Source organism: Hylobates moloch, unplaced genomic scaffold (assembly GCF_009828535.3).
Source record: "Hylobates moloch isolate HMO894 unplaced genomic scaffold, HMol_V3 SCAFFOLD_4, whole genome shotgun sequence".
Lineage (NCBI taxonomy): Eukaryota > Metazoa > Chordata > Mammalia > Primates > Hylobatidae > Hylobates > Hylobates moloch.
Genome location: NW_026652279.1, coordinates 168,092,214 through 168,118,492, shown reverse-complemented (window position 1 = coordinate 168,118,492; position 26,279 = coordinate 168,092,214). Strand labels below are relative to the sequence as shown.

Genomic DNA, 26,279 nt, shown 5'->3' with positions numbered 1-26,279 from the left:
GCTCTCAGTGAAAAATGTGGGATTAACAGACAGATTGGATGGTACCTAGGCAGCCAGTCCTCTGTTTCATGGTAACAGGCTACAAGTCTGTATTTCAATTAGAATACTGAAGTGTTCACTCTGACTTTTTAAAGATGTAAATTCTAATCGAATCACTGGCATTTTTCTGACAGTAATGCAGACCAGGTTTAAATAGGCAACACATTCAAAGAGCCACGTGACACAATCCTACTCCCTTCCCAGGGTGCCGGTTGGCTCTTAATTTACAAAAGGGGTTTGCATTCATACCTTTCCCAGCTTCTCACTAGCAGGACACATTAGAATAATGCAGAAAACAACAAAGATAGTGTGGTGTTAGCTGCTGTTTCTTGAGGAGCAAATGTGATGACAAAATCAGAAATGCTGGCATCTGTGGGAAAAACAAAGAATGCAAAGAGCCTGCTCCACTGAGGAACAGGAGATTTTCTTTGAGCAAAAGCAGATTATTCTTGTTTCAATTACTAATTTTTGTGAATCTGACATTGGTAAAGTAGAGTGGCAATCATGCACTGTTGGCACAGAAGTGACCTGACAATATGGCCAAGAAGGAGAACTTTTAGATACGTACCAAAAGCATTATATGTTCTAGTTCTATAATGTGCCCAGCTAAGTAAAAGTATCAGATTCTTAGATAACTAACTATAGTTTATTATGTCACATTTTCCATCCTTTACTTTGGATTATATGACAAAGTTATGCATTAACTTTCTTTAGACTCTTTTTTTTTTTGGCCCATTTCTACTAAGTGCAGCTGTTATAGTAAGTTCCTTTCTCTTTGGTGTTATGAAAAAACGAATACATCTGCATTTTATAGTGAATTTACTGATTACTTATTATAGCTCTACTCAGTGCGTTGGTATTATTGGTATTTTCTAAATAGATTGTAGATTATGGAAGATAACATTCATTTATTAATCATCAAGTGCTCCATGAATTCGTATATGAGTTCTGGAAAATAAGGAAAGCCTAATACATTCTCTCTTCTCCTATCCTTGGTGAATATATTATCCCTTTATATCCTTAGATTAGTTTCAGATTTCTTATTTAAGACTCAATTCCATTTCCCTTTCTTTAGAAGACTGATTTCCCACTTTTTAAACCCTTTTCAACATTCTCAACTCACTCAAGATGTGGAGCCCAAAATTGAATTTATATTGAAGTGTTCACTTGCTGCCTTTTTATAGATATAAATTTTAATAGGATCACTGGCACTTTTGTGACAGTCAATACAGGCCAGGTTAAATAAGTGGTATGTTTAGAGGACCATAGGGATGTAATACTCTGCATTTCTAAGGCATTGCTTGGCTGAGAGTCCACAAAAGGTGCTTTCATTTACTACCGGCCCATTCTGACTATAGATAAGGCTACTGAGTTATATCCATCCATGGCCAACACTAAGAAGTCGTCTTATGGAGTGACTTTCTTCTTTTTTGATGCCCACAGCAGAGCTCCCGCCATCTTTGTCACTAACGTGATAATCTGGTGAAGGCAGCTTGTTGAAAGAGATCTTCCTTCACACCAAAGGAAACACTTCCTTATTTACTGTGAAGTTAATTCACTGGTTATTGTCATCATTAATATTCTTTCTGGATATATAACAGAACCGTCCTGGAAAGGTATGAATTAGTGTAACCTCTCTGCTCAACACTTTTTGCCACAATCCCAGCCAAAGTAGTGTGTCCGTTTAAATAACAGCTATAAAATATACTTTGCCCTCTGAAGCTCTGTGGGCCTTCCATGAGCTCAAAACAATAAATCACAGCATTCCCCATCTTTGTGTGACAATCTTTCTCAGCTTGCAACCCAATCCCATATTGTGCTTTAGGACCTGAACCATGAGGTCTTTTTGGAAGGAGAGGTTCACTTCATGAAGTAGACTTTTAAAAATGTATTTCTTTAGTTTTTGTTTGTTTGTTTTGTTTTTGGCCTTCAATAAAGGCCACTGGATTGGTCATATGAAAAGGGATTCCTAGGATTTAATATGCTGGGGGCTCATCAACGTTCCTGGTTTGAGTCTCTGCTCTGAGCAGGATCTCAGGGCCAGGTGGACTGACTCTCACACTAACCAATCACTGGACATCACTATGCAAACCCAAAGGCCATGTTACTCATTTCCAGTGGGCATTCTACTGATGGTAAATTTCTGCCAGATACATCCAGGGTGCTGGGGATACAAGAAGGCACAAGGCTTGGCCTTCGTTCCAAGAGCATAGGGTCTGGGAAGGAGGCAGACGAGAAGACAGCATCACATTTACTGAACTGCCGAAGAAGAGTTCGTTGCAGGGTCCAGAGGGAATGCAGGGAAGGCTTCCAGGTGAGGTCACACAGGATGGACAGGAATTAATAAGCTGAGGGATTCATGAGGGAGGTGGAAGGAAGAGCCTGGTGCAGGGCCACCGAGGGCACGCTGCACATTGAGTGACCTCCTTGTCACTCCTGCAGCCAGAGAGCAGAGTGCCGGGTGGGAGTGGGCAGAGGTGAGGCTCGAGTGCTCAGCAGGGCAAGGTCGCAGAGCTGTGAATCTGTTAAGAGCTTTGAACTTTCTCCTGGGCGTTGCTGTGGGATGGGGTGGGGTGCTGAATTATTAAAAATGAAGTAGTGGAATAATCAAATTAATTTTCTATAGATTGCTCTAACTGCAGCATGAAGCAGGAGTTCACAGCTGAAGTAGGCTCCACGGGGTATATCCAAGGCAGAAATCCAAGTGAGAGATGGCGATGGCGCGAGCAGCACTGGTGTCAGTAGAAATCAAGAGATTTGGGCAGACATAGAGCTATTGAGGAAGCAGGCTCACAGGGCGTGGTGGTTAAAGAGCTGTGGAGTGTGGAAGAGGCACCCGGATGACCCCCAGGTTTCTCACCGGCTTCCCTCCGAAAAGAAGAGGCCAAATTCCACTTTAGAGTTTGTGGTGCTTGAGGTATTGAAACAGAGTGAGAGAGAGAGAGATCAGCATTGGTAATGAAGATTTAGGCTTCACTATTTTAAAGACTACAATTGAATCACGAGGATGGACGGTTGCCCAGAAAGAATGTGTAGAAACAAGCTTTGGAACAGAAGCCGGAGGGATACTAACATTTTGGGGAATGGCAGGGAAAACAAACAAACAACAGCAACAGCAAACAAATGAAGATGGAGAAGGAGGGGCAGAGGACTAAGAGGGACGCCAGGATAAAACAAGTCCCGGTGGCATTTCCGGAAGCTGTTCAATCAACCATGATCAGGGTGGCATGAGGTCAAGTAAGACAACAACTGATTTTCCAGCTGGATTTGTCGGCAGAGGGGCCAAGGAGCTTGGAAAGAACAATCTCAGTGGAGTGGTTCGAGCTGAGGCCAAATCATAGTGAGATGAAGTGAAAGATAAAACAAGGAAGATACTGAGTGTTACATGAGACGTTTATTAATGAGGAAGAGAGAAAAAGAGAAAACTAAGTTGCCTCTGTATCGTAGTTAGGACACGTTTTCCCTTGCATAGCGCTGGAGACATATTGACAAATGCTTCTTAGGTTTCCCTTTTTTCCTAAGCCCTGTGCACATTATCTCTGGATGGGCACATTCTCTATTTGTGAAAGCACAGCCGAGTTGATCTGCTTTTCACCTTCTGTACAATCGTATGTCTGGGCAGTTCCTTGATGCCATACCCTGATTGGCCAGCTGGGCTTGCGTTGGCCCTGTGATTTTCAGACTGATTCTCTCTCCTGTATAAATGGAGTCTGGGATGCTGGCGTGGATGGGCACTGCAGGAGCCTCATTTTGGTGTTGAGAATGGTTTGGGTGGACTGGGAAATGTGAGACAGAGCCAACAAGCTCAGGAGGCTCTGAAATGCAAGGGAATAGACAAAGTGTGATGACAGGATTCAAAAAGTGGGTCACCACCAGAAAACAGGAAGACATTTGCGTTTTACTTCAGGAAATGGAGCCAAGACAAAGCCCTGGAAGGCAAGGGGTGCTGATGTCATAAGACCCCCCACAAGGGATCGAGAAGCTCAGAGCGCTGCTCACCGCCCATCCTTAGCTTACTCCACAGACTCAGCTCAGCCTCAAGCAGTGGGGCCTTTCTTGTTTCCCTTTCAGACTATGTGACGATTTCCAATTTCTGGGTGCAATGTGCTTTCACCAGACACTGACACGGACGTAGCAGAAAGCAGACATTCAGACATAGGAACGTGAAAATTTTTTGAGTTTCACCCTCACTTAAAACTGTAGCAACATGCGTTATGCATCAAAGTGCATTAGCCTGAGGCGGTTGCTATCGCAGACTAATGCTTACATAACCAATTACTTCACCCACACATACCCACAACTCAGGCCGCTAGCGGGGTTAGAGCTGGCAGAAATGGATCTAATAAAATGTATCAACAAATGCTACAAATGTGAAAGGAAAGTTAGTCCTTACTAATAAGTGGGGGAAAAGGGAGGGGAGCTGCTTAGCCTCTTGATTTGAAGCTGACAACCATTTTTAATATCTGATGACACTTTTTTCTTTGTGATAAAAGATATAGCCAACATGATATTTTTTCAGCAGGCGGACATATATTTACATTATAAGTCTTCTACCTTGCTCTAAAATAGAGAGATGGATTTTGGAGATAGGGGTAATATATATTTAAAAAGTAATGAGAAGCTGACCTTCTGCTGGAAAAATATTAATCGTAGGGCATTTTTTGAAAGGTTCTGCACAGATTAGCTATCTTCAAATGGAATGCCCGGAACCAAGAGGGGACATGAGGACACCACACAGGCACATGTGCCAGCCATCTATACGGCACCACTGTTAACCATGGTGATCCTGGTCCCGTGGAGGATTCTATTTACCAATGCATAGGCTACTTCAGGATTGTCCTGACTTGCATGTAAAGCATTTCTTTCTAGAGTTCGTGGCTTCACATCACTCCCCGTAATCAGGAAGCAAAGTATTCCCCCTCGGTCTGTCTCCCGAGGCTGTGCCGTTATAATCAAAGCTTTAAAAAAAAAAAAAAAAAAAAAATCTTCATTAAGAGTGTGAAAATGAGTTCGCTAGATGAGCTCTCTTGGGTTCTCCCTGGTCTCTTCAGCCTTTGCTGTCCCTGATCACCTCTTCAAACAGGCCTGCGTGACCAAGGGATTCTCAGCTGAAGCAAACACAGGGAAGATGCAGACGTAGGTCTGGAAGTAGAGGGTGGGGGCTCATACAGCCCACTCTGCAGAACTGCAAGTGAGTTTCAAAATGAAGTGACTTGCACAAAAGAAAAAAAAAAAAAAGAAAAAGGATATGTTTGGAATGAATAATACTCAGGCGATGCCTTCCGAATAACATGGAGCGTAATTTCAACAGCCGCCGGGGGGCCCTGGGCATCTGGCGTCCAGGCCCCACCCTGCTCAACTGTCATCTGCATCTTTCTAGGCCCCACTTCCGACGTTAACAGAGGCTCAGCTAGGTGGTCTCTAAGGCTTTCCACCCTGGAATGTCTCACCTTAGTGACTCCAGAGACCCCGACGTATCCAATGCTCCCTTCACTTTCTGTCCTCTCAGAAGAGTTCCTGTTACAAGAGTTCCCACTGAAAAAAACTATGGACTGGGCTGTGGAGGGAGTTGAATTCCACTTATTTGCTGCCTAATTTCCCTGTATACGTTTCCTTATTTGTAAAACATTTCCCAAACAAACAAGTCTCAAGGGTTTTATGAGGAAAGACAGTAAGAGAGAAAAATGCTTCGGGGGAAAAAGAGAAAAATCGATTCAAGTATTAAGTAAAAACGATGCTGTCGTTTGGGCTGTTTTTCTAGTGTAATCTGCTCCTCCTCTAGACGGCCCCTTGAGAACACTGTATGGCGGGCAGCTGTCCAGCAAAGACTGTGACAGTCAATAGTCATTTCCAGAGGACACGGTGGAGGAGCGTGGGGGTGGTGGGCCATTTGAAAAATATTCTTTCAGAGCGTAATTTCCTGACAAATCAAGCTGCTTCTTGGGTAGATGGAGGCACTGGCCATCAAGGGGGAGAGTGGATGGATGTCGGCAAGCCATTACTGTGTCACCAGAGACCTCGCACACATTTTTATTCCTTCCCACAATTATTCTTTCATTTCATATAATTATTTATACTCTGCAGTGACACAGAGAGAAGCAATTTACCTAATATTTCTCTCTATAGGAGAAGGCCAAGCCATTATAAAAAAGATTTCTAGCCTTCTTTATACTCCATAGTTCTTATGAAATAAGATAAATATACTCATTTTTCATGATGTGCTTTTATTTGAAAGTTCTGTATTACTTTTAAGATTTAGTCAATTTGTTCTTCTAACCCAGTGCCACCACAAAACATCCTTTTCAACCCCTTCCTGCAAAAACTTCTAGAAAGACATCGGGAAGTGTCTTGGAGCCGTGGCCTTCTCTCACCTTCCCAACATAGGAATCTTCCTCACCGTGTTTTGACAAGAGTTATTGAAAGTCTATTGGAATTTTTGTAGTTCTAGAGAACTCGGCACATTTGAAGATAGCTCATTTTATTTCTGTGCATCTCTTCTGGCGGGAAAGCTCGCCTTTGTGTCATGCTGATAGATACCTGTTTGTTTTTTTCTCTTGTCTTTGTTTTCCGATTCCACAATTTATTGTTTAAAGCTATCATCATTGGCACATAGCCATTTCTCAGACACGAGATAACTGTAAGAACCTCACCCCTCGTTTGCTCTTAGCCGCAGTATATTCTCAGGTATTCTCTGTTCTTCACATAACACAGTTTTCAGGTGTTTACTAACGTGCTGTTTCACTTTTCAAGTAATCATTTTCAAGATTCTAGAAGAATTTTTGTTTACTTCCCACGCAAACTTTTTCCAGTTTATTCTGAAATATTTTTAGCAAATGTGCTGTATGCTTTGCCTCTTTTATTGTAAACACATCTACACAGAGAAGATAAACCCTTTAGTTATGTAACATCTGCTTCTCATCCTTAATCTCTTAAGTAGCAATAAAATATTTCTCTTCCATCCTTCGCATTTCGATTCACCTCACGTGGTTTCCCCCACTTGTTTTCTGATGTGTCTTTTCCCTAGAGCTAAAATTTTAGAAAATATTTAATACTCAAATGAGGAATATTCACTGCACACTCAAAGCCCAGGAGGTAGCTCATAACGGATGCCACAGTGGAGCCTGGCTGGAGAGGTCGTTATAGCCCAGCGTTTGAGGTCTGGGATTCCGCCGGCGGCTTTGCAAATGAGGATCGATCACTTTTCTTCATAACTAAACTACTACGACCTGATACTTAAAAAAAAATGCTGTGATCTCTTACTAGTTTCTTTTTCTTTTTTTTTTTTTTTTTTTGAGTTAAAAAAAATCTGCAAAGGAAATACAGCGGAAATAGAATTTAAGGAACCAGAATAAAAATGGATCTGTTCCCAATGGGCAATGCTGAGGAAAGTGGTTGCAAAGAGGATGGGTAGATCTGAAGAGACTCTAATACTGGACGCCCCACCGTCTGCAAGAGAGGGGACATTATTTCTTAGGACTTTATGGCTACAGGATGCGATTCCCTATTCAGAACCCATTTTAACTGGAATAACGGTAGAAAGGCAACCTGTGGGGGAGCGGTGGGAATGGGAACCCCAATTTGGCCAATGAAAACATGAGCCACTTTCTGGAATTACATAGGGCTTTCCTTAAAGAAAAACAGGCAACTCTAGACTTCAGCATCCCAGAAGTGTGCGGAAAGCAAGCTGTCCTCATAATGGAATGTTATTTTTTGAACTGCAGGTATAAGCCTATCCTGCTTCCTCCTCTAGTACCTGAGAAAGGTCATTCAGCCCAGGAATCAGAGGATACATGGCACGTTCTTATAGTACAGCTTAGTTTACATAATAAATGTCATGTCGTATTACGTATCATGTCATATTACACAAACGTCAATGTCTATGGCATTTTGACAAACGTTTTCAACTTCCCCATGGTTTGGTTAAGAAATCATTTCGTTTTTTCTTCTGAAGCTAGTGCTTCCAGCCTCTGGCTGCTGGCACCACCTCCACCTTCACCTATCCCCCTGAGCCAGCCTCTTGCTGTCCACCTGGGGCGGACAGCCACAGCCCACCTCCGTTTCCCAGTTGACATAAGAATTCTTTCTTAGAGGTTTCTTCAGCTATTGTAACGTTTTCTTCTAGTGCAGTTTTCCAGTGTACACTGTTACGAATAGACTCATTCAAAAGACCTGTAAGAATTCTAATTATTTGTATGTTTTACTGATAAGTTACATGGTGACTGTGAGCCATTGATGACTGGCAAAGAAAAATTACTTTTGGCCACTTAAAAGTGTATCTCACTTTGATATTTACCTCATTTTACCTCTACCAAGGCACCTTGACCACAGAATAAAGCGTCACTTTGATCAACCTAATAAAAAGTTATGAATAAAAAAGTACAATCCTCCTTCTACCAAATGGATATTGACCCCGGGCATGGAAGGCCATGCTGATTTTAGGTTCATCTGCAAACTTCCTTGTGATTTCATACGTGCTTTAAAAGTAGTTTTCGGATTAAATATAGGACAACTATTAGGAACACAGTCTTTGGAGTCCTACAGAACATGGGTTTGAAGTCTGGATTTTCTACTTCCATTACCCAATATTATTATTACTCAATGTTATTCCTGTGCAAAATGTGACTAGTAGTTATGGTCAAAAGTGCATGCTGAGAATTACATGGAAAAAAAAGTTTACAACTTACTTAGAAAAGAATATAAAGTTGATAAATACTAGCTATAAGTATTTATAATCTCTTAGGCTCCCTTTAACTGCAGTGCCTCCATTTTTCTAGGTAAAATATAACCGGCAAAATGTTACTTGGATAATATTAACCCTAGAAATAGATAAATAAAAGCCATTAGTGCCAAGGACCTGGAGAATAACTGAATTTCAATGACCTGTACCGCAAATGGGTATATCTATCTGCCATTGTTTTATTTGAATTTAAGATCAGCTTATTCTTTCCTGTCAGAAAAAGACAGTTTTTCAATGTTTGTTTTCCCAAATAGTCACCAAAACAAAGAGATGAATGAAGTCCCAGTCCTTTCACATTTGATGAAATTATATAAATACGTAGCAAACATTGATGTGGCACATCATCCAGAAGGTTGAAGCTGTGGCTCTGATGAGGCTTCCCTCCCACTCCCAACCACACCACAGCATATGATGTCTGATCTATGTTGGGTGTTTCCGGGCTTCCAGACAGTGAGATTTTTAATGCATTTGGTGTGAGTCATGAATTTAAGTGTCCATTTCTGCCTGTTCTGTGCCTCTCAAAGTCCAAGATCTGAACAGCAGTTTCCCAGCCCCTGCTGAGCCATCTTTGTAAAGTGCTTCGCGCCATCTAGCGTCGGATGGGGGCATAGACGCGGGACTCCGTGTGGAGGGAACCGGCTCACCAGCCACATTGCAGCAAGTTCACTACAGCACAGAAGAGCAATCGAGTCAATTATTTATGTTACTTTAGATATCACTGGATTTCGAAAACTGAACTTCCTGCTTAAATCCACTGATTTTCAAATAAGCCACATAAAATTAAAGGCCAAAATACCTTTTACATTCTATTAGGGATGCAATCAAATACTGTTTTGCTTTAATCGCAGGGACTTTCGTTGCTGTGTTTGTATCACTTGCAGCTGTCGTTGTGTAAATACGCTTTCTCACAATGAGGGCTCTCTTAGGATCCACTTGAAACTGCAGCACGCTTGCACGCTTCTCACAGTGCCTCTATCACTGTAACTGTTGTCACACCTCTATATTTTTCATTCTTCTCTTTTTTTTTCAGATTGTCTACAAAGCCTGGCTCTGTTCCCAGTATTTTGAAGTCACACAGTTTAACTGCAGAAAGACAATTCCTTGCAAGCAATACTGTTTGGAGGTTCAGACGAGGTGTCCATTTATATTGCCCAACAATGATGAAGTCATCTATGGAGGCCTCTCCAGTTTCATCTGTACAGGTACAGTGCCGGGCGGGAGTCTGTAAACCAGCCTCCGGGGGTTTGGCTTTCTTGTGTGATGTTTGTTTGCTTTGCTGTTTCCTTTCACTGATACAACCTTGAAGATGCGGCTGGTAGTTTTCCTCACTGTCACTGATAGAAGCACCGAAAGCCCTCCTCAACTGGTCTGGAAATGATTCAGCTTCTGAACCACATGGTCTGTCTGTAACTGAGACCACAGTTATTCACTGTATAAAAGAAGACATCTGATGGCAGAATATTAGCAATCATTAGATATACTTACACGTGACCTAGTGTAGGTTAGATTCAGCCTGCAGTGCCTTTGAATTCCATAAGAACGGGAGACGTGCTAACGCCAGTGAAATAATGCTTTTCAAATTAGTCAGAGGTTTGTGTTCTCTTGCCTATTTTCTTTTCTTTTATTTTCTGAGAATTTTTATGTTATTTTATCTGTAAAAAGTATTAAGAGCGTTAAAAATATCTGCCTAAATTGTACGTGTGTGTGTGTGTGTGTGTGTCTATTAGAGCCACACAAGTCTATCCATTAAACAATGTTTACTTCTTTCAGCAAATGAGTCAGACTGGGCAAAACACCAATATCAGCACTCCTTTTCTGGATATTTATAAGCATTACATAATTTAGACAGAATAAGATATAAAGAGCAAGATTCTTTTTTTTTTTAAATACAAAGATAATTAGATGGTGAGAACAAGATACTTCGCCAGGGTGGTGTGATAATCCGAGTGGTTGCTCTGCATTCTCTTTTATAACGATAATGCTATACGGCATCCCTGGAATTACGTGGCTCGAGTTGTAGCACATTTCGTTTTCAAGTGTAAGGATCAAACACCGTCATATGTGTAGAGACACATGAAAATACTTTTCTGACAGTAGACTTGCCAAACTCCTCTAAAACAGAGTAGCGTATGAAGATGCTCAGTGTGAGAACTTATCAAATTATTTCCTCATCGCTTATTTACATATGTATTCATTGGCCACAGTGTTCTAAGTGATAAGCTATCAATAGATAGTCTGCCAAGGCTCCCCATAAGAACTGGATGAGTATTTCTTTTTTTTTTTTTTTTTTTTTTTTTTTTTTCTTGAGATGGAGTCTCGCTCTGTCACCCAGGCTGGAGTGCAGTGGTGTGATCTCGGCTCACTTTAACCTCTGCCTCCCAGGTTCAAGCGATTCTCGTGCCTCAGCCTCCCAAGTAGCTGAGATTACAGGCGTGCACCACCACACCTGGCTAATTTTTGTATTTTTAGTAGAGACGGGATTTCACCGTGTTGGCCAGGCTGGTCTCCAACTCCTGACCTCAAGTGATCCGCCCGCCTTGGCCTCTCAAAAGTGTTGGAATTACAGATGTGAGCCACTGTGCCCAGCCTGGATTCGTATTTCTTATGCTGCCAAGCTTGTGGGAAGAACATGTGGCTGAAGGTCAGGAGCATTGGCCTTCATCCTGTTTCTATTGTACATTCTCTCAGAGGCACCACCCCTTCACTAGTAAATTAGAAAGTGCAGTGGCCAAACCCTCCCCCATGTGCATTTGCTGCAAGGATTACAGATAAGGGAGAAGGGCAAGTTATGTCATTAACCAGCCATAGCCATTGCACACAAGAAAGTGAAATGTAGAATGATTTCACAGGCCCGTGTGTTATTCTACTGACTTGATGCTCAAGTCTTTTTTTGTGTAGCTCCTCTCTGCTGGAGGGGAAGGAGGGGGAGGAGGGGGAGGAAGGAGGGAAGAGGGAAAGAAGGAATAAGGGAAGGAGGGAAGGAGGATATGAATATCTTCTTGCTTTGAGTTTGAGACAAAATTCACCAGACACAGGCTATTAATTCATATTGAATTTTGCGTAGAACAGTCCACAAATAACCATGAAGGTAAGGCCTTCATTTTCTTTTCTCGTGGGACAATGAGGTGTCTGTGACATTAGGACTTCAGAGAAGCTATTCGATTTTTATGTTCTCAAAGTAGACAAAAAACCCAAATGAAGGGCGAGGTGTTTGCGTTTATCTTCTTTTTCCTCCTTGTATCTGTGTTTGTGAATCTGAAATATATGTTTGAATGTTCACCCACTTCCTCCATACACATTCAGAATGCCAGGGTAGAATTAAATCTCTCACTTCACAACATGGGCAGAGAATCCAGTCTGCAGTTTTAATTGTTTTCGAGTTTGGTAAAAACAGCTTCCGCATAGCCATAGCTACATCATTAAGGAAAAGTGGCAGGAAAAGAGAGATTTATCAGATCCAGAGAAAAATGCCATCTCCGTTAGAGGCCCCCTAGGATAATCTCATCACTGAACATTTGGAAACCTAAGAACAGTGGTTCTTATGTCACTTTCAGTTGGGTTAATGTTCATTTTGTGTTTAAATTGCTCAAAAATATACAGAATTAATTCTGAAGTCATTTCACCCTGAAGTTCTGTAAAACAATCTGACAGAAAAAGATAATAATTTTCATATTGATCTTCTAAGGTGTGACCTATGCCTCTTTGAAGAATTGCCATCCACATTGATAACTAGCAGCCATCATTTCCCACCATCAGTTACAGGTGTCCCTTAAGAGTGCACTGCTGAGGCCAGATGCAGTGGCTCATGCCTGTGATCCCCACAGTTTTGGGAGGCTGAGGTAGGAGGATTGCTTGAAGCCAGGAGTTTGAGGCCAGTCTGGACAATGTAGCAAGACCCTGCCTCTACAAAAAATTAAAAATAAAAGAACTAGCCAGACACAGTTATGTGCACCTGTGGGCCCAGCTATTTGGAAGGCAGAGACAGGATTGCTTGAGGTCAGGTGCTGGAGATTGCAGTGAGCTGTGATCCTGCCACTGCACTCCAGCCTGGGCAGCATAGCAAGACCCTGTCTCAAAAGAAAAAAAAATGAAAGCGTGCACTGCTGGACCTGAGCAAGGAGATTTCTACTCCTGTCCATCACAGCTGCCTGCCCATTGCTTATAAGAGTCCCAGACATGGGCCCCAGAATGATTTTCATCTTGGATGATGTTAGAATAGAGGACAGCTCCCAGAGGACCACTGGCTAAACTGTGGAGTGGCTTGTCATGCTTCTGAGGAAACTAGTAAGACGTATGTGCATATAATTTGTTCCCAGATTTTAAGTTGCACATTTTGGGATGTCTGTCTCCTACAAATGTACACGGATTTTTAAATAGTTTATATGATAAATAAGTTTGCAAGTAAATGTGAGCCATCTCAGGTACCTTTATGCATTTTGCATGAAATGTCTTCTGTACCCAGGAAGGACCAGAGTAAATACAGAGGAGAACAGGGAGTATTTTTCTAGTTTCCCAGTTGGCTGCTGATAACCTAAGGCCACCTGGATGGCCTTAGGTTGGATGGTGAGCTCATAGCAACTTCACGTGTTCACAAGTAGTTCTGTTGGATGTCTTCCTTGTTGAGTTAGGCACAGAGATGATCACTAAACACAGTTCCATCAAAAAGAATTCACCAAGTAAGTTGAACTTCCTCTTGCCTCCAGCAATTTTTCTTTTTGAAAAAAATAACAAAGCATTTGATTTCCACTCTAGATGTTAAAATGCAGTCATTTCTCACTAAGAATTAAAGGAATAGGTGGAGTTTCCTTCAAATTCAACAAATTTAATTATAATGGTTTTCCTGCTATTTGGACTGCATCCAATTCACAGCTTCCAGAAGGATGGAGAATTCCCTCTAGGATATCGAGGATCCTTCACTTACTTTTCTTATCAACCTCAAAAAAATGTATTCTGTAAGCACGTAACTGCATATGGCCCGATGACAGATACTGTCCATGTGAGCATCAGTTTTCTTCAAGGTGCTTCTCCTTAGTGGCAAACCAGTGGCGTGGTGATTCCTTTTCTTAGAGTCCTCTGCACCCAGAATCTTAGAGATCTCAAGTTCTTCCTCTCATTGTCTTATTGGCTATATACTGATACCTAGGATTCCTATTATTCACAAAAAAGGGAATATCACCCCTTGGAATCAATGAACAATTTCTGTAAATGATCAGGAGTTATTTACCATTTTGGTCACACTTACCAAATTCAGTATCTCGTGCATCATTTCTTTATGGTGCTCACATCACCATGTACCAAATTTGAAAGTTTTAAATGTATATATTTTTGATCATCTGCTACCTATGATCCTTTAGTAAGCCAGGAACTTACTTTAAAAAATGAAATATCTGGGAATGCGTGTCCATTACTATAGAATGCTTTTGATTGAGGTTGTTACAGAAGGTCACGACCAAATGTTCTAACCGCGGATCTTGATGACAAGAGCATCCCCGCGCATATGTTTAATTCCAATTCTGTCTTAGGAGATAAAAGGAAAGACATTTTGCCTGAGATCTCTCTTGAATTTTTTTCTATTAAAGAATAAAACTGACACGTGACTAAAGAAATGTTTTAAAAATTAATTGGAAAGAAATTCCGAGGTGCTGTCAGGGTGAAACATGTCATTTAATGTTAGGCATTATTGAGCTAAAATTTGTCAAGGTGGGTTCTGTTGGGTTTGCAAGCTCAGTTCGCATAATGCACTGCTATTTTAGAAACTCAGTTGCTTCATCTTTAAAGTGAGGGGGTGGAAGTCGTTTTTGGATTCTACGATGTCAACCCGTCATCGTGGTAATTACGTGGGCTTCCCTCTCCACACTCCCTCGCCTCATTCCAGAGTCCCCTGGAGAAATCCTTGATTGCTTACCTGTAACAGTGAACCCAGCTGAAGAAAACAGAGGCAGCGGAGGAGCACAGGCTGTGGGTGCTATGGTAACAAACATTAAGAAAATTACCATTTGATTGATAGATAAAATAGACCAGCCATGATTTGCTGCTCCCTTACATAGGGAAATTATTGAAGGAATAAAAGTAAAAGTTGGTCTGCTGGGGGTTACTGACAATGGAGATAAAACATATTTTAAGAATTCTATGTGAATTCTGCATTCCATTTTTTTCTTTTTCTTTCCTTTTGAGCTGTGACAGGAATAAGGTTCTGTTTCTGTCTCTGGGGAAAATACTGTGGGCTGCTGTTGTTCCTTACTTGACAGGCAGTGGAGGCTGCAATGGGAGGTGGGCGCCCCCTGGTGGCGACTCTGCGCGCCTGCAGAGCGTCTGAAAGGACGTTCACTGCCTGCAGGCAACGGAAGGGAATAACCCGAGGGGAGGAAATGCATTGATCTGCATATTGATCACATTCGAAGGAATTTTTTTTTTTTTTAATGTTTGGCAACTCACGGTTTACTTGCGAGTGAGTTCACAACTGTAAAAGAGAAAACATTTGCAAAAATCCAGTTCTCACATGACCAGTGAGTTGAGAAAGATTGTTAAAAGACAAAAAGAATGTTCTCATTAGAGGAAAATTTCAATAGAAAAAAATCTACTTCTGTAGATTTTAATTTGAACATTTATGCTATTTCAATTTATTTATTTTCCCCTGTGTATGCATATGTTCATTTAATTTTTTAAAATCAGAGTTTTTGTCTGAAAACAGAATAATAAAAAGACCAGTGTAGTTATAGCATCATTTAATCTCATACAAAATATTTTAATAAATATATCAAAGTTTAAGGGAAAAAAGAAATGAGAAGGGAGATGGTATGCCCAGAATAAAATAAAAAAATGAGAGTAGGTTATGAAACCAAGTAAAATGTAGTAACTTCATATGTTCGTGACATCTTCTTCCATTAAAACATTGTACTTTTTGAGGTTTATTTCAGTTAATATCTTTAGGTTTGAGTTCAGATCATTCCTACTTAAGATTGCTTTTTCTGAATTATATATTCACAAAGATCCCAGCAGGTCAAGTTTGTCTTTGGCAAGAGAATGTATGTAGGAAATAGAGGAGGAATTAGGATGTCTGGATTCTGCCAGTAGCTATGAATTTTGGAAAATTGCCCCCACTATAAGGTCTCATTGCCTCACTTCCACAAGTGGCTAACAGTACTGAGCCCAATGTCAGAACACTCAGTGCCCAGACCTGCCGAGAGCAGAGGCCCGAGCTAGATGGGACCCCGTGCAGTACAGCCTGGCCGTGCTTGGACTGGAGAATGAGGAGGAGAATGAGGTTTTACGCTTGTCTGTGTGGGGAGAGGAAGACACCTGCCTCCAGCTTACCTGGGTGACACTTGTTGGAGAGCAGGAATGGCTTGTGGGCCCCCCTCTCTGCCTCCAGCTCACCTGGGTGATGCTTGTTGGAGAGCAGGGAGAGCTCTGCCTCCCTCTGCCCGCCTCTGCCTCCGGGCATGCTGACAACTGGGCAGGCCCTGCACGAGCTTGCTCACCCAACAGCCTTTGGGGAAGTTCTAACGTAGTTCAAGTTATCCTTCTGCTTCTCATCACTACACCTTGCCTGGTCTAAGAGGACAAATGAAATGCATCAGACCAGGGAGAGTGGAGGAAACCAAGCCAGGAGCACTTGCAGGGACGGGAGTTCAATCAGCCCCGAGAAGTGTCTGTGCTTCAGTGGTGGGTCCTGAGGCAGCTGCCCCAGGGAACCACTGAGGGCCCAGCCTGAGCCATGTCAGGGCCCATCACCATGTCAGGGGGCACCACGGGGGATGGAGCACAGTGCCTGATGGCTGTCCTTTTTGATGCCATCGAGGGAAGACAGTGGCGTCAGCCCATACTCACTCTCTAACCTTGCACAGAAGTGACAGCGTGTCTGGCAAATATGTTCAGGCCCTCTGAACCCTCTGGAAGGAAAGTCACCCTTTTCTCAAGCCAGACCATGAGCACTGCCCTCAGAGAGGCAGTGCCAGCACCTGCACTGCTGAGCTGGTGAGTCTCTTCTTAGATGGAAGCTGAATCAAACCATGTAGTGATCTCCTCTACAGCCAGGAGGTGACAACACACACCCATGACAAAGGTTTCCCTGCATTCGACGTGAGTGAGCGAACTTAGAACTACTGACCACACAGTAGCTGTCAAAGCGGGAAGCCAAAGGAAAGATTTGAATTCTGGAATGTCAGTTTAGGAAGAATACGGCCAAGTGAGATTTCCCAGAACAGGTGAAATCTTATTCAATGAGAATATTTACCTATTTTGTCTGCAAGTAAGACATCTTTGTGAAGATGTGAAGAATTTGTGAATTCTTGGTAAGAATTTATGCCCACTTGGTAGCTGTTCTGGATACTGGACTAATTTGAACAATGAAATTATCCTGCGCGATTATAGATTCAGTCAATCTTAGACAAACCAAAATTACTGAAGTCATCTAGTTTGATGCCTTGAGGATTAACCACTCCCTCAAAACAAGCAATTGCAGAAACAAGAATAGCTCCACATTTCCTGGCTCTCAGTTCAGCATTTGTAGTGGAACGGGAAACGACCAACCAGCCCATCCTGAAATTCATGTGTAAGCAATTGTTTCCTTGCTATGTACAGCTGGAAAAAGTCAGTCAGTAGGTTAAAGGAAGGTGATCACGCCCACAGCCTGCTGTCTTTGCATTGCAAATCTCGTTGTTCAACAAATGTGTCCTGATTTCTCAACATCACACGTCACATTAAAAATGAATGTTACAAGCATTTTGGAACATAGACATTTTTCTGGTTAAAGAAAAGAAGACTGTCTAGGTCATTGTTCTCAGGAAAATTTTTTGCTTAGATGGCTAATTTTGTCAGATTGCTTAATTCTTAGGATGCATACACACACAAATAAATTAGTATAAAGGGTAAGAACAGAGAGCTAGTTTCTAAAATGTCTGTGTGAATATTATTATGAATCCAAATCACCTTATCCTTGTGTTAGATATTTTATAATATATAATAGATTGTATATATAATATATAATATCTATACCATATCAACATATAGTTATATAATTTATATGTAATTCAAATATCCAATTTATATAGAGATACAATTAAAATAGCTAAGTTTCCACATAATGTAGGTAGTAAATAAGAAATACCTTAGGTTTAAAAATTGAAGATCAATTTGTAAGCAGAACTTTAAAATTAGTTTTAAAGTTAATTCCAAATAAAAAAAAGAAAGAGTGAATTTAATGTAGGCATAGCAGCACTGATGGAATAAATATGTAAATTCTCCAGGAAGAAAACTTGAAAATAAAAAGTTCAGTTAGGAATAAAACTTCTGGAGTGCTATTTTAATGTGATGGTTCTCCGGTTATTATGTTATTGTCTGGCACTACTGGTTCAGTCCTAAATATGGTATGTTGTACCTTTATTGACCAATTTATGGGGTCAAAAGAGTGACGAACCCAGGCATAGAGAGTCTGAAAATGCCGACCTCGCCACTGAAACTCACTCCTGCCAGAAAGTAAGGCTCATGGTAACCTTCACTAATAGCTCCTCCTTTACGGAATATGTCATTACCTGAGGGAGTAAGGGAGATGCTTTTTTGGGCTTGTCTTAGGGACATTTGCCGTGTTTTAGTCTTTTTTGTGTGTGTAAGTGAGCTGAGAAAGCCCCAGGAAATCCACCTTCAAATATGCAGGAACAAACATTGCAAGGGAAATTAAAATAATTTCAATCACAAGGGAAATAACTGTCCCAAGATAGGACCTGTTTCTCACTGCATAGTAAATTCTTCTTTTATAGAGGTCATTTTTTCTTTCTTTCTTTCTTTTTTTTTTTTTTGAGACAGAATTTCACCCTGTTGCCTGGGCTGGAGTGCAGTGGCGCGATCTCGGCTCACTGCAAGCTCTGCCTCCCGGGTTCACACCATTCTCCTGCCTCAGCCTCCCGAGTAGCTGGGACTACAGGCGCGTACCACTATGTCCGGCTGGTTTTTTGGCATTTTTAGTAGAGACAGGGTTTCACCGTGTTAGCCAGGCTGGTCTCGATCTCCTGACCTCGTGATCTGCCCACATGGGCCTCCCTAGAGGGAATTTTAAGATGTAGCATTTCACTGTGAACTGTGAAGAGCCAGAGAAACTTCCTTCTGATCTCTTCTAAGGCCTATGATATGTGCCTATACGTTGAGAGATATCTATCAACTTATCAACTTATGGATGGAAGGATAGATAAGATAAGATTAGATAGAGATAGATAGATAGATAGATAGATAGATAGATAGATAGATAGATAGATAGATAGATAGATAGATTAGATAGACAGACAGACAGATAGACAGACAGATAGATATCAACGTATATGCACATATCATAGACCTTGGAAGAGATCACATGGAAAGGCCAGTTTTTGAGAACTGGAGACAAAAGCCAAAATAGTTCTCAATCGCTATCTCTTCATTGCAGTGGCATGTCTGCCGACGTGGTAAATAGGCAATTTCACTGGATGAACGTTCATTTTCACTCGGTCCCCCTGGCCCTGCAGCTCCAGGGTCCTTAAGGTTCAACTTCAGAGTTACGTCTGATGCCACCAATGAGTAGGAACAGGTCCTGTGGCCACACTAAAGTCACCAGGACTACAGCAGTTGATATTACATACTTTTGAAATATTTAAGTGTGTTTGCTTATGTTTGAATTGATAAGTGGTGCTCATGACACAACATCCAAAAGACACAAAACAGGCAAGATCAAGTCACCTCCCCCAGCCAACTGGCGACTGATGTCATGGGTTACAGACTTATCGTTTATTTACTCAGTTCCTGACTAATGGCCATTTGAGTTATTCCTAGCCATCTGTTATTAAATGCAGTTCTGCAAGGCATATTTTTGTTGCTGTATCATTTACCACAGCCTGTGAATTTTACTGTAAAATATATGTCTACCAAGAAGTAGAGACGGATGAAAAGAGTCCGCACATCCATCGTGTGGGAGATGCTTGCCATGTAACCCATTCTGGCACAGATCATGCCCCTCGCTTGATGTCCTAATTCCCTTAGGAGAGTCTGCAAGCTCCTTAACCTGGCTTGATTTGACCTATTTCCCACCGCCCCCCCAACCTCATTCATCACTTCCTCTTTGGGACCCAACACCCCAGATATAGCCACCCAGCATGTGAAGCCCCACTGCCTGGGACGCCCGTCTGTCAAATCTTCCTCTGGCTAATCCTGAAGTAACTGTGGCTCCCAGGAGGAGGCCCTCCCTGACCCCCAAGGGGGAGTTTGGAGCAAGTGTGCCCAGAGCACCCTGTGCTTCTGCTGCTGTGGTGCTCACTGGGCTGTATTTTAATCACAGGCCACTTTCCTGTCTCCTTCTCGTTTTGGTGAGTTGGGTTAAGGTAAGAACTTATGTCCTCTGGTGTGTCCACAGGACACCAAAAAAGTGCCAGACACATTGTTTGTGTTCAATAAACAAACATTGGATGAGTTCATTAGTGAGTAGCAACTCCGTCCTTTGAGCAAGAAGAAGCTCTGTGGTGGGAGGTGTCACTCAGGACAAGCAGCGAAGGTCAGCCATGCCCTGCACAGCCTGCAATGCTCCTGCCCACTGGCGTCTGTGGCAATGCTGTGAACGGGCAAGGGGGCTGATGGTTGGATGCACTTTAACAGTGTCCTCCATTGGGAGTCCGAAAGAAGCACCTCAGTATTTCACGTCAAAGCTGTTTTTTGTCCTTGTATCCCACCCTCCTGTCAATTCGGTATAGAGGCTTCTGCTGAATGGAGTTCACACCGCTGCCACACAACTCCGCTACCTGGAATGCTGCAACTTAAAACAAAGGCTGAAAAGTGATGTGGCATCTAAGCTTATGGAATTTACATTTTGAATGGGTACCCCAAACTCAGTGTCATGTGTTCAATTGTGTCCCCTGTTCTCCAAATTCAGATGTTGACATCCTAACCCCCAGCACCCCAGAATGTGACCGTATATGGAAATAACTTGGTTATGGAGCTCATCAAGTTAAAATGGGTCATTAGGATGAGCTCTAGCCCAATGTGATTAGTGTATGTGTTAGTCCGCTAGGGCTGCCATGACAATACACCACATGCTACAGGCCATTTGAGTTAGAGACTCAAATGGGTTATAGAAATTTGGATATAGACACAGAGATAAAACAATGTGAATAGATGTAGGAAGAAGATGATCGTCTACAAGCCAAGAAGAAAAGCCCATACCAGAGCTTTCCTGAAAATCCTCAGAAGGAGCCAACCCTGCCAACACATTGATTTTTGACATGTAGCCCCAGAAATGAGAGCAGCTGAATTGTGTTGTTTAAGCCCCCTAGTATGTGGGATTTTGTGATGACACCCCTAGCAGAGGAATACACTGAGCAATGCCTTGAAGTTTTGGAATAAAACAGACATATTCAGTGTTATTTGTTCAAGTGAAGAACAAATTCTAACTCTTGTATGAAGATGAATTCTGCATGCTTCAGAAGTTCTGGAGGATTAGAGGACATGAAGAAATAAAAAGGAATTATAAAGGCATCGAGGGAGCTCAGCCAGCAGGATTTAGAGGATGATAATAACACAGAGAGAGTAGTAATGAAGAAAGGGTATTAACATTGCAGATAGTCTTTAATTGTAAAGTAAAATTATTTTTGTAAATTTTATGAATCTCCTTTTGAAGGAATTTAGAAGCACGATCAATTTGCAATGCTGCTGTGTGTGCTATGTCCCATTAATCATGGTTTAATAATTGGAAGACTTTAGACCTAAATCTGAAAACCCAGCATCTCAAGAAACTGCAGTTAGGGAATTTTTCCTCTGAAAGATTAAGCCACTCTCTGTAGTTTCTGCTCAATATTGCTGAAAATTTAAAACCGCACTAAAAATTAAACCTATTTAAAAAGAAAAAAAGAGTAAGAAAGAAAATCTCAAAACTAGCCAGATAAACTTTCTATATCTAGAAACATGTTTTTCCATTTGAAAGTATATTTGTTCTGTCATTCCCAGCCTGATTTTATGGATTCATATTTAAGGTTTTTGAAAGGAAATATAGACTAATACTTTTATATAACTGTTGTATTTAACTTCTGGACAGCTTTCAAATTCTCAGCCTTAATCCTTACCAGAAAAATTGGTTTCTATCTCCCTTCATTTCCATCGTTATTTCCACAAAGGGATGAATAACATTTTAAAGGATAGAAAAATTTCCATGAGGGAACTTCAAATTTATTAAAAAATCACGAGCTCCATCCATTTGCACACACACAAAAGCAAGTGTGGACAAATGATTAAAGAAATTCCTCACGTAAAATCACAGAGCTATAGAGCTGGAAGGGGCCAGGCTGCTGCCCCGCTGCAGCAGGTGAGTGCCGTGTTGTTTACTGTGGAGTGCTAGCCGCAGCCAGAAGGGAGAATGCAGAAATGAGAGTGGATGCAGTGAACAGCTAGGAACATCAGCCACGTGTGAAGAAGCAGGCAGGGACTTTCTTGGTCATATTTGTCTAACATGGTAGCTCAACAATTAAATTTAGCAAATAAATAAATTTGAAGAATAGAGAAATTAAGTAGCTTTCCCAAGTTCACAGGAAAGCCCACAGGAAAAACCAGCACATCTGACTTCCCACTTAGCTTGGTCCATTGCTTTTCTATGCTCTTTTTAAAAAAATAAATAAATTGTATTTTGCATATTTAGGGTATATTAAGATATACAATATGATGTTATAAGATACATTGTCTCGGTCCATTTTATGTTGTTATGACAGAATACCAAAGACTAGGTAATGTATAAAGAAAAGATATTTAATTCTGACAGTTTTGGAGGCTGGGAAGTCCAAGGTTGAGCGACAGCTCTAATGAGGGTCTTCCAGCTGTGTTGCAGTGTGATGGAGGACATCATTTGGCCAGAGCACAAGAGCAGGCCTGCCAGCTCAGGCATCTCTTCCTCTTCTTGCAAAGCCACAGGTTCTACCATCGGGCCCCACTCTGATGACCTTATGTGATACTAAGTCCCTTCCAAAGGCCCCACCTCCAATCAACATATAAATTTGAGGATTAAGTTTCCAACACATGAGATTCAGGGGACACATTCAAACCATAGCAAACATACAGATAGGAGAATGGTTAATAGTGGAACAAATTTATCATGTCTATCCTCTCACTTGGTAACCCCCCCCCCAACCCCTGTGGCAAGAGCAGCCGTAATTTACTCATTTAACAAAAATCCTGAATACAATACGCTATTATTAGTCCTCATGTTCTACATTAGATCCTTCAACCTGTTCATCCTCCATATTTGTTACTTTGTATCCTTTGACCTACATCTCCCCATCTCCCCCACCATGGAGACCACTGTTTTATTCTCTCTCTATATCTGAACTTTTTTGGTTTTTTAGATTCCACATATAAGTGCCATCATATAATATTTTTCTTTCTGTGTCTGGCTCACTTCACTTAACATAATGTCCCCTAGGTTCATCCACATTGTGGCAAGTGGCAGGATCTCTACCTTTTTTAAGGCTGAAAAATATTCTATATTATTTTCTTATATATCAGTGTATTTTTCCATTTGTCCATTGATGAACACTTTAATTGTTTCTACATCTTGGCTGTTGAGAATGCTTTTTCTTTTCACCTGAACTTTATTTTGGAATTGGAGTACCTTTCTCATTACTAGCTTGATTCTAGAGACTTATAAATGATTACCCTGATTTTTGTAAACTTTTATTTTAAGTTCAGGGGTACATGCATGGGTTTGTTATATAGGTAAACTCGTGTTGTGGGGGTTTCTTGTACAGATTATTTCATCACCCAGGCATAAAGCCTAGTACCCATTAGTTATTTTTCCTGATCCTCTCCCTTCTTCCACCCTTTCCATTCCAAAAGACACCAATGTGTGTTGTTCCCCTCTGTGTCCATGTGTTCTCCTCATTTAGCTCCCACTTATAAGTGTGAATATGCAGTATTTGGTTTTCTTTTCCTGTGTTAGTTTACTAAAGATAATGACCTCCAGTTCCATCCATGTCTCTGCAAAGGACAGAATCTTGTTCTTTTTTATGGCTGCATACTATTCCGTAGTGTATATGTACCACATTTTCTTCATCTAGTCTACCATTGATGATTTCCCTGCTGTTATTATAAAATACTTTGCTAGACTTGCTGTTCTAGGGAGACATTGTAAGAATAAATGTGGTGAATTTGTATAAGTTTATATTCTTTCTCTTTTATAATATTTTTCCTACTAAGAAGTATATTCTGCCTTCTTTTCTTCTGAGAATTTTCCCTTGAAACTTACTCATTCAACAAACATTTACTAAGAACCAATTGTATTAGTTTTCTATTCCTGCCTTAACAAATTGCCACAACTCGGTTGGTTCATAACCTAAGAAATGCATATTCATCTGCGGAAGTAGGGAAATTAAATAGATGCTAGCCTGCAGGCTTTATACATAAGTATTAAGAAAGTATAGAGGAGGCAGGGAACAACCTTGGAAGTAAGTATGGAGGGTGTGATTATCACAAACTTACAGACGTGAAAAGGCGATACAGAGAAACGAAATTTCCTTGAGTTTAAACAGCTTATTTCTCAAAGGAAGAATGAAATCCGTGGTGAAGGTTTAATTCATAGCTTCTGTGCTCCCTTGAGTATGTTACCGCTATTACAAATGTAACTAGCATTATTACTAGCCACTAATTTTTGTCTGTTTGAGAGAAAGCAGAGTCCTGGAAAGACAGTTTTCTCAATTTTAATCTTAATAGTTTTAGGGTACATGTGGGTTTTGGTTACATGGATAAGTTCTTAAGTGGTGATTTCTGAGATTTTACTGCACCCATCACTTGAGTTCTACTTTTAGTTCTTTAAGGAGACTCCACACTCTTTTACATAGTGGTTGTACTAATTTACATTCCCAACAGTGTGTAAAAGTGTTTGCTGTTCAACACATCTATGCCAGCATCTATTGGTTTTTGACTTTTTGAATATGGCCATTCTTCCAGGAGTAAGATGCTAACTCATTGTGGTTTTAATTTGCATTTCCCTGATGATTAGTGATGTTGAGCATGTTTTCTTATCTTTGTTGGCCATTTGTATATCTTCTTTTGACAATTGTCTATTCATGTCCTTAGCCCACTTTGTGATGGGATTTTTTATTTTTTCTTGCTGATGTATTTGAGTTCTTTGTAGATTCTGGATATTAGTCCTTTGTCAGATGATAGATTGTGAAGATTTTCTCCTACTCTATGAGTTGTCTGTTAACTCTGCTGATTGTTTCTTTTGCTGTGCAGAAGGCTTTTAGTTTAATTAAGTCCAATCTATTTATTTTTGTTGCATTTGCTTTTTGGGTCTTAGTAATGAATTCTTTGCCTAAGCCAATGTCTAGAAGAGTTTTTCTGATGTTATCTTTTAGAATTTTTGTGGTTTCAGGTTTTAGATTTAAGTCTTTGATCCATCTTGAGTTGATTTTTGTATAAGGTGAGAGATGGGGCTCCAATTTTATTCTTCTATATGTGGCCCATCAGTTTTCTCAACACCAATTATTGAATGGGATGTCCTTTCCCCAATTTATATTTTTGTATGCTTTGTCAAAGATCAGTTGGCTGTAAGTATTTGGCTTTATTTCTGGGTCCTCTGTTCTGTTTGCTGCTCTACATGCCTATTTCTATGCATACCATGCTGTTTTGGTAACTATAACATTGTAGTATAATTTAAAGTTGGGTAATGTGATGTCTCCAATTTTGAATGCTTTTTATGTGCAAGACAGTCAGCCAAGCACTCAAGATGAATGATCTCATTACATCTTCACAATGTCTATGTGAGGAAAGTATGCCTGTAGGTCAGGACTCTTGCAAGTGGCAAAAATCAAACAAAAACTGTGTTAAACAAAAAGAGACTCCATTGGTTTATATAACTGAAAAATCCAGATAAACATCAAGGTATATTATTCATTAAATCGATAGATGATAGATAGATAGATAGATACATAGATTAGATAGATAAGATAGACAGATAGATAGGTATATAAGTTGAGATATATAAAGATGTATTGGTGGTAGATGTACATGAAGAGATTCAATATAAATATGGATTTATAAATACAGCTCTCTCTCTCTCTAGTGCCAGCTCCAACTCTAGCTTTAGCTCTGTTTCTCCCTATCTCTGAGCTCCACTTTTCTGTTTGTTAGATTATTTCAGCAGGGGATACAGGTCTTAACTTCTCTGTTTAGAAATTGCAGCAGGAAGCTATCACCTCATTTCCATTAATTTTCATAGACACACAGCGCTGGAGTCTCATGTCTTGACTTGAGCTGCATGCCCACACTTGGGCAATCATGTAACCCAGGAATGGAATTCTCTGGTCGGTCAGGTTAGTCAGGGGCCCCTCCTGCATGTGGGAGGGGTTAGATTAGCCCCACCTGAACTGCATCCATTGAACTGGGGAGGACTGCTCCCCAAAACCACATCTGGGTGCTTTTCCCAGAAAGGGTAATTAAACAAAAGCTGCCCACTACCCTACATGTGTTGCTATTAATGAGACCAACAATGCCTACACAAATC

The 26,279-nt window shown here is 40.9% G+C and overlaps 1 protein-coding gene across 1 annotated transcript in view; it reads left to right on the top strand.

The window, feature by feature from the left end:
- The first annotated feature begins 2,312 nt into the window (after positions 1-2,312).
- The window catches only part of NALF1 (NALCN channel auxiliary factor 1), a 54,357-nt gene continuing 30,390 nt past the window's right edge, over positions 2,313-26,279 (top strand). Inside the window, exons 1-2 of the mRNA XM_058438056.1 lie at positions 2,313-2,353; positions 9,807-9,978. Of these exons, the coding sequence (XP_058294039.1) occupies positions 9,934-9,978 (45 nt within the window). The 5' untranslated portion in view covers positions 2,313-2,353; positions 9,807-9,933. The remainder of the gene's footprint in view (positions 2,354-9,806; positions 9,979-26,279) is intronic.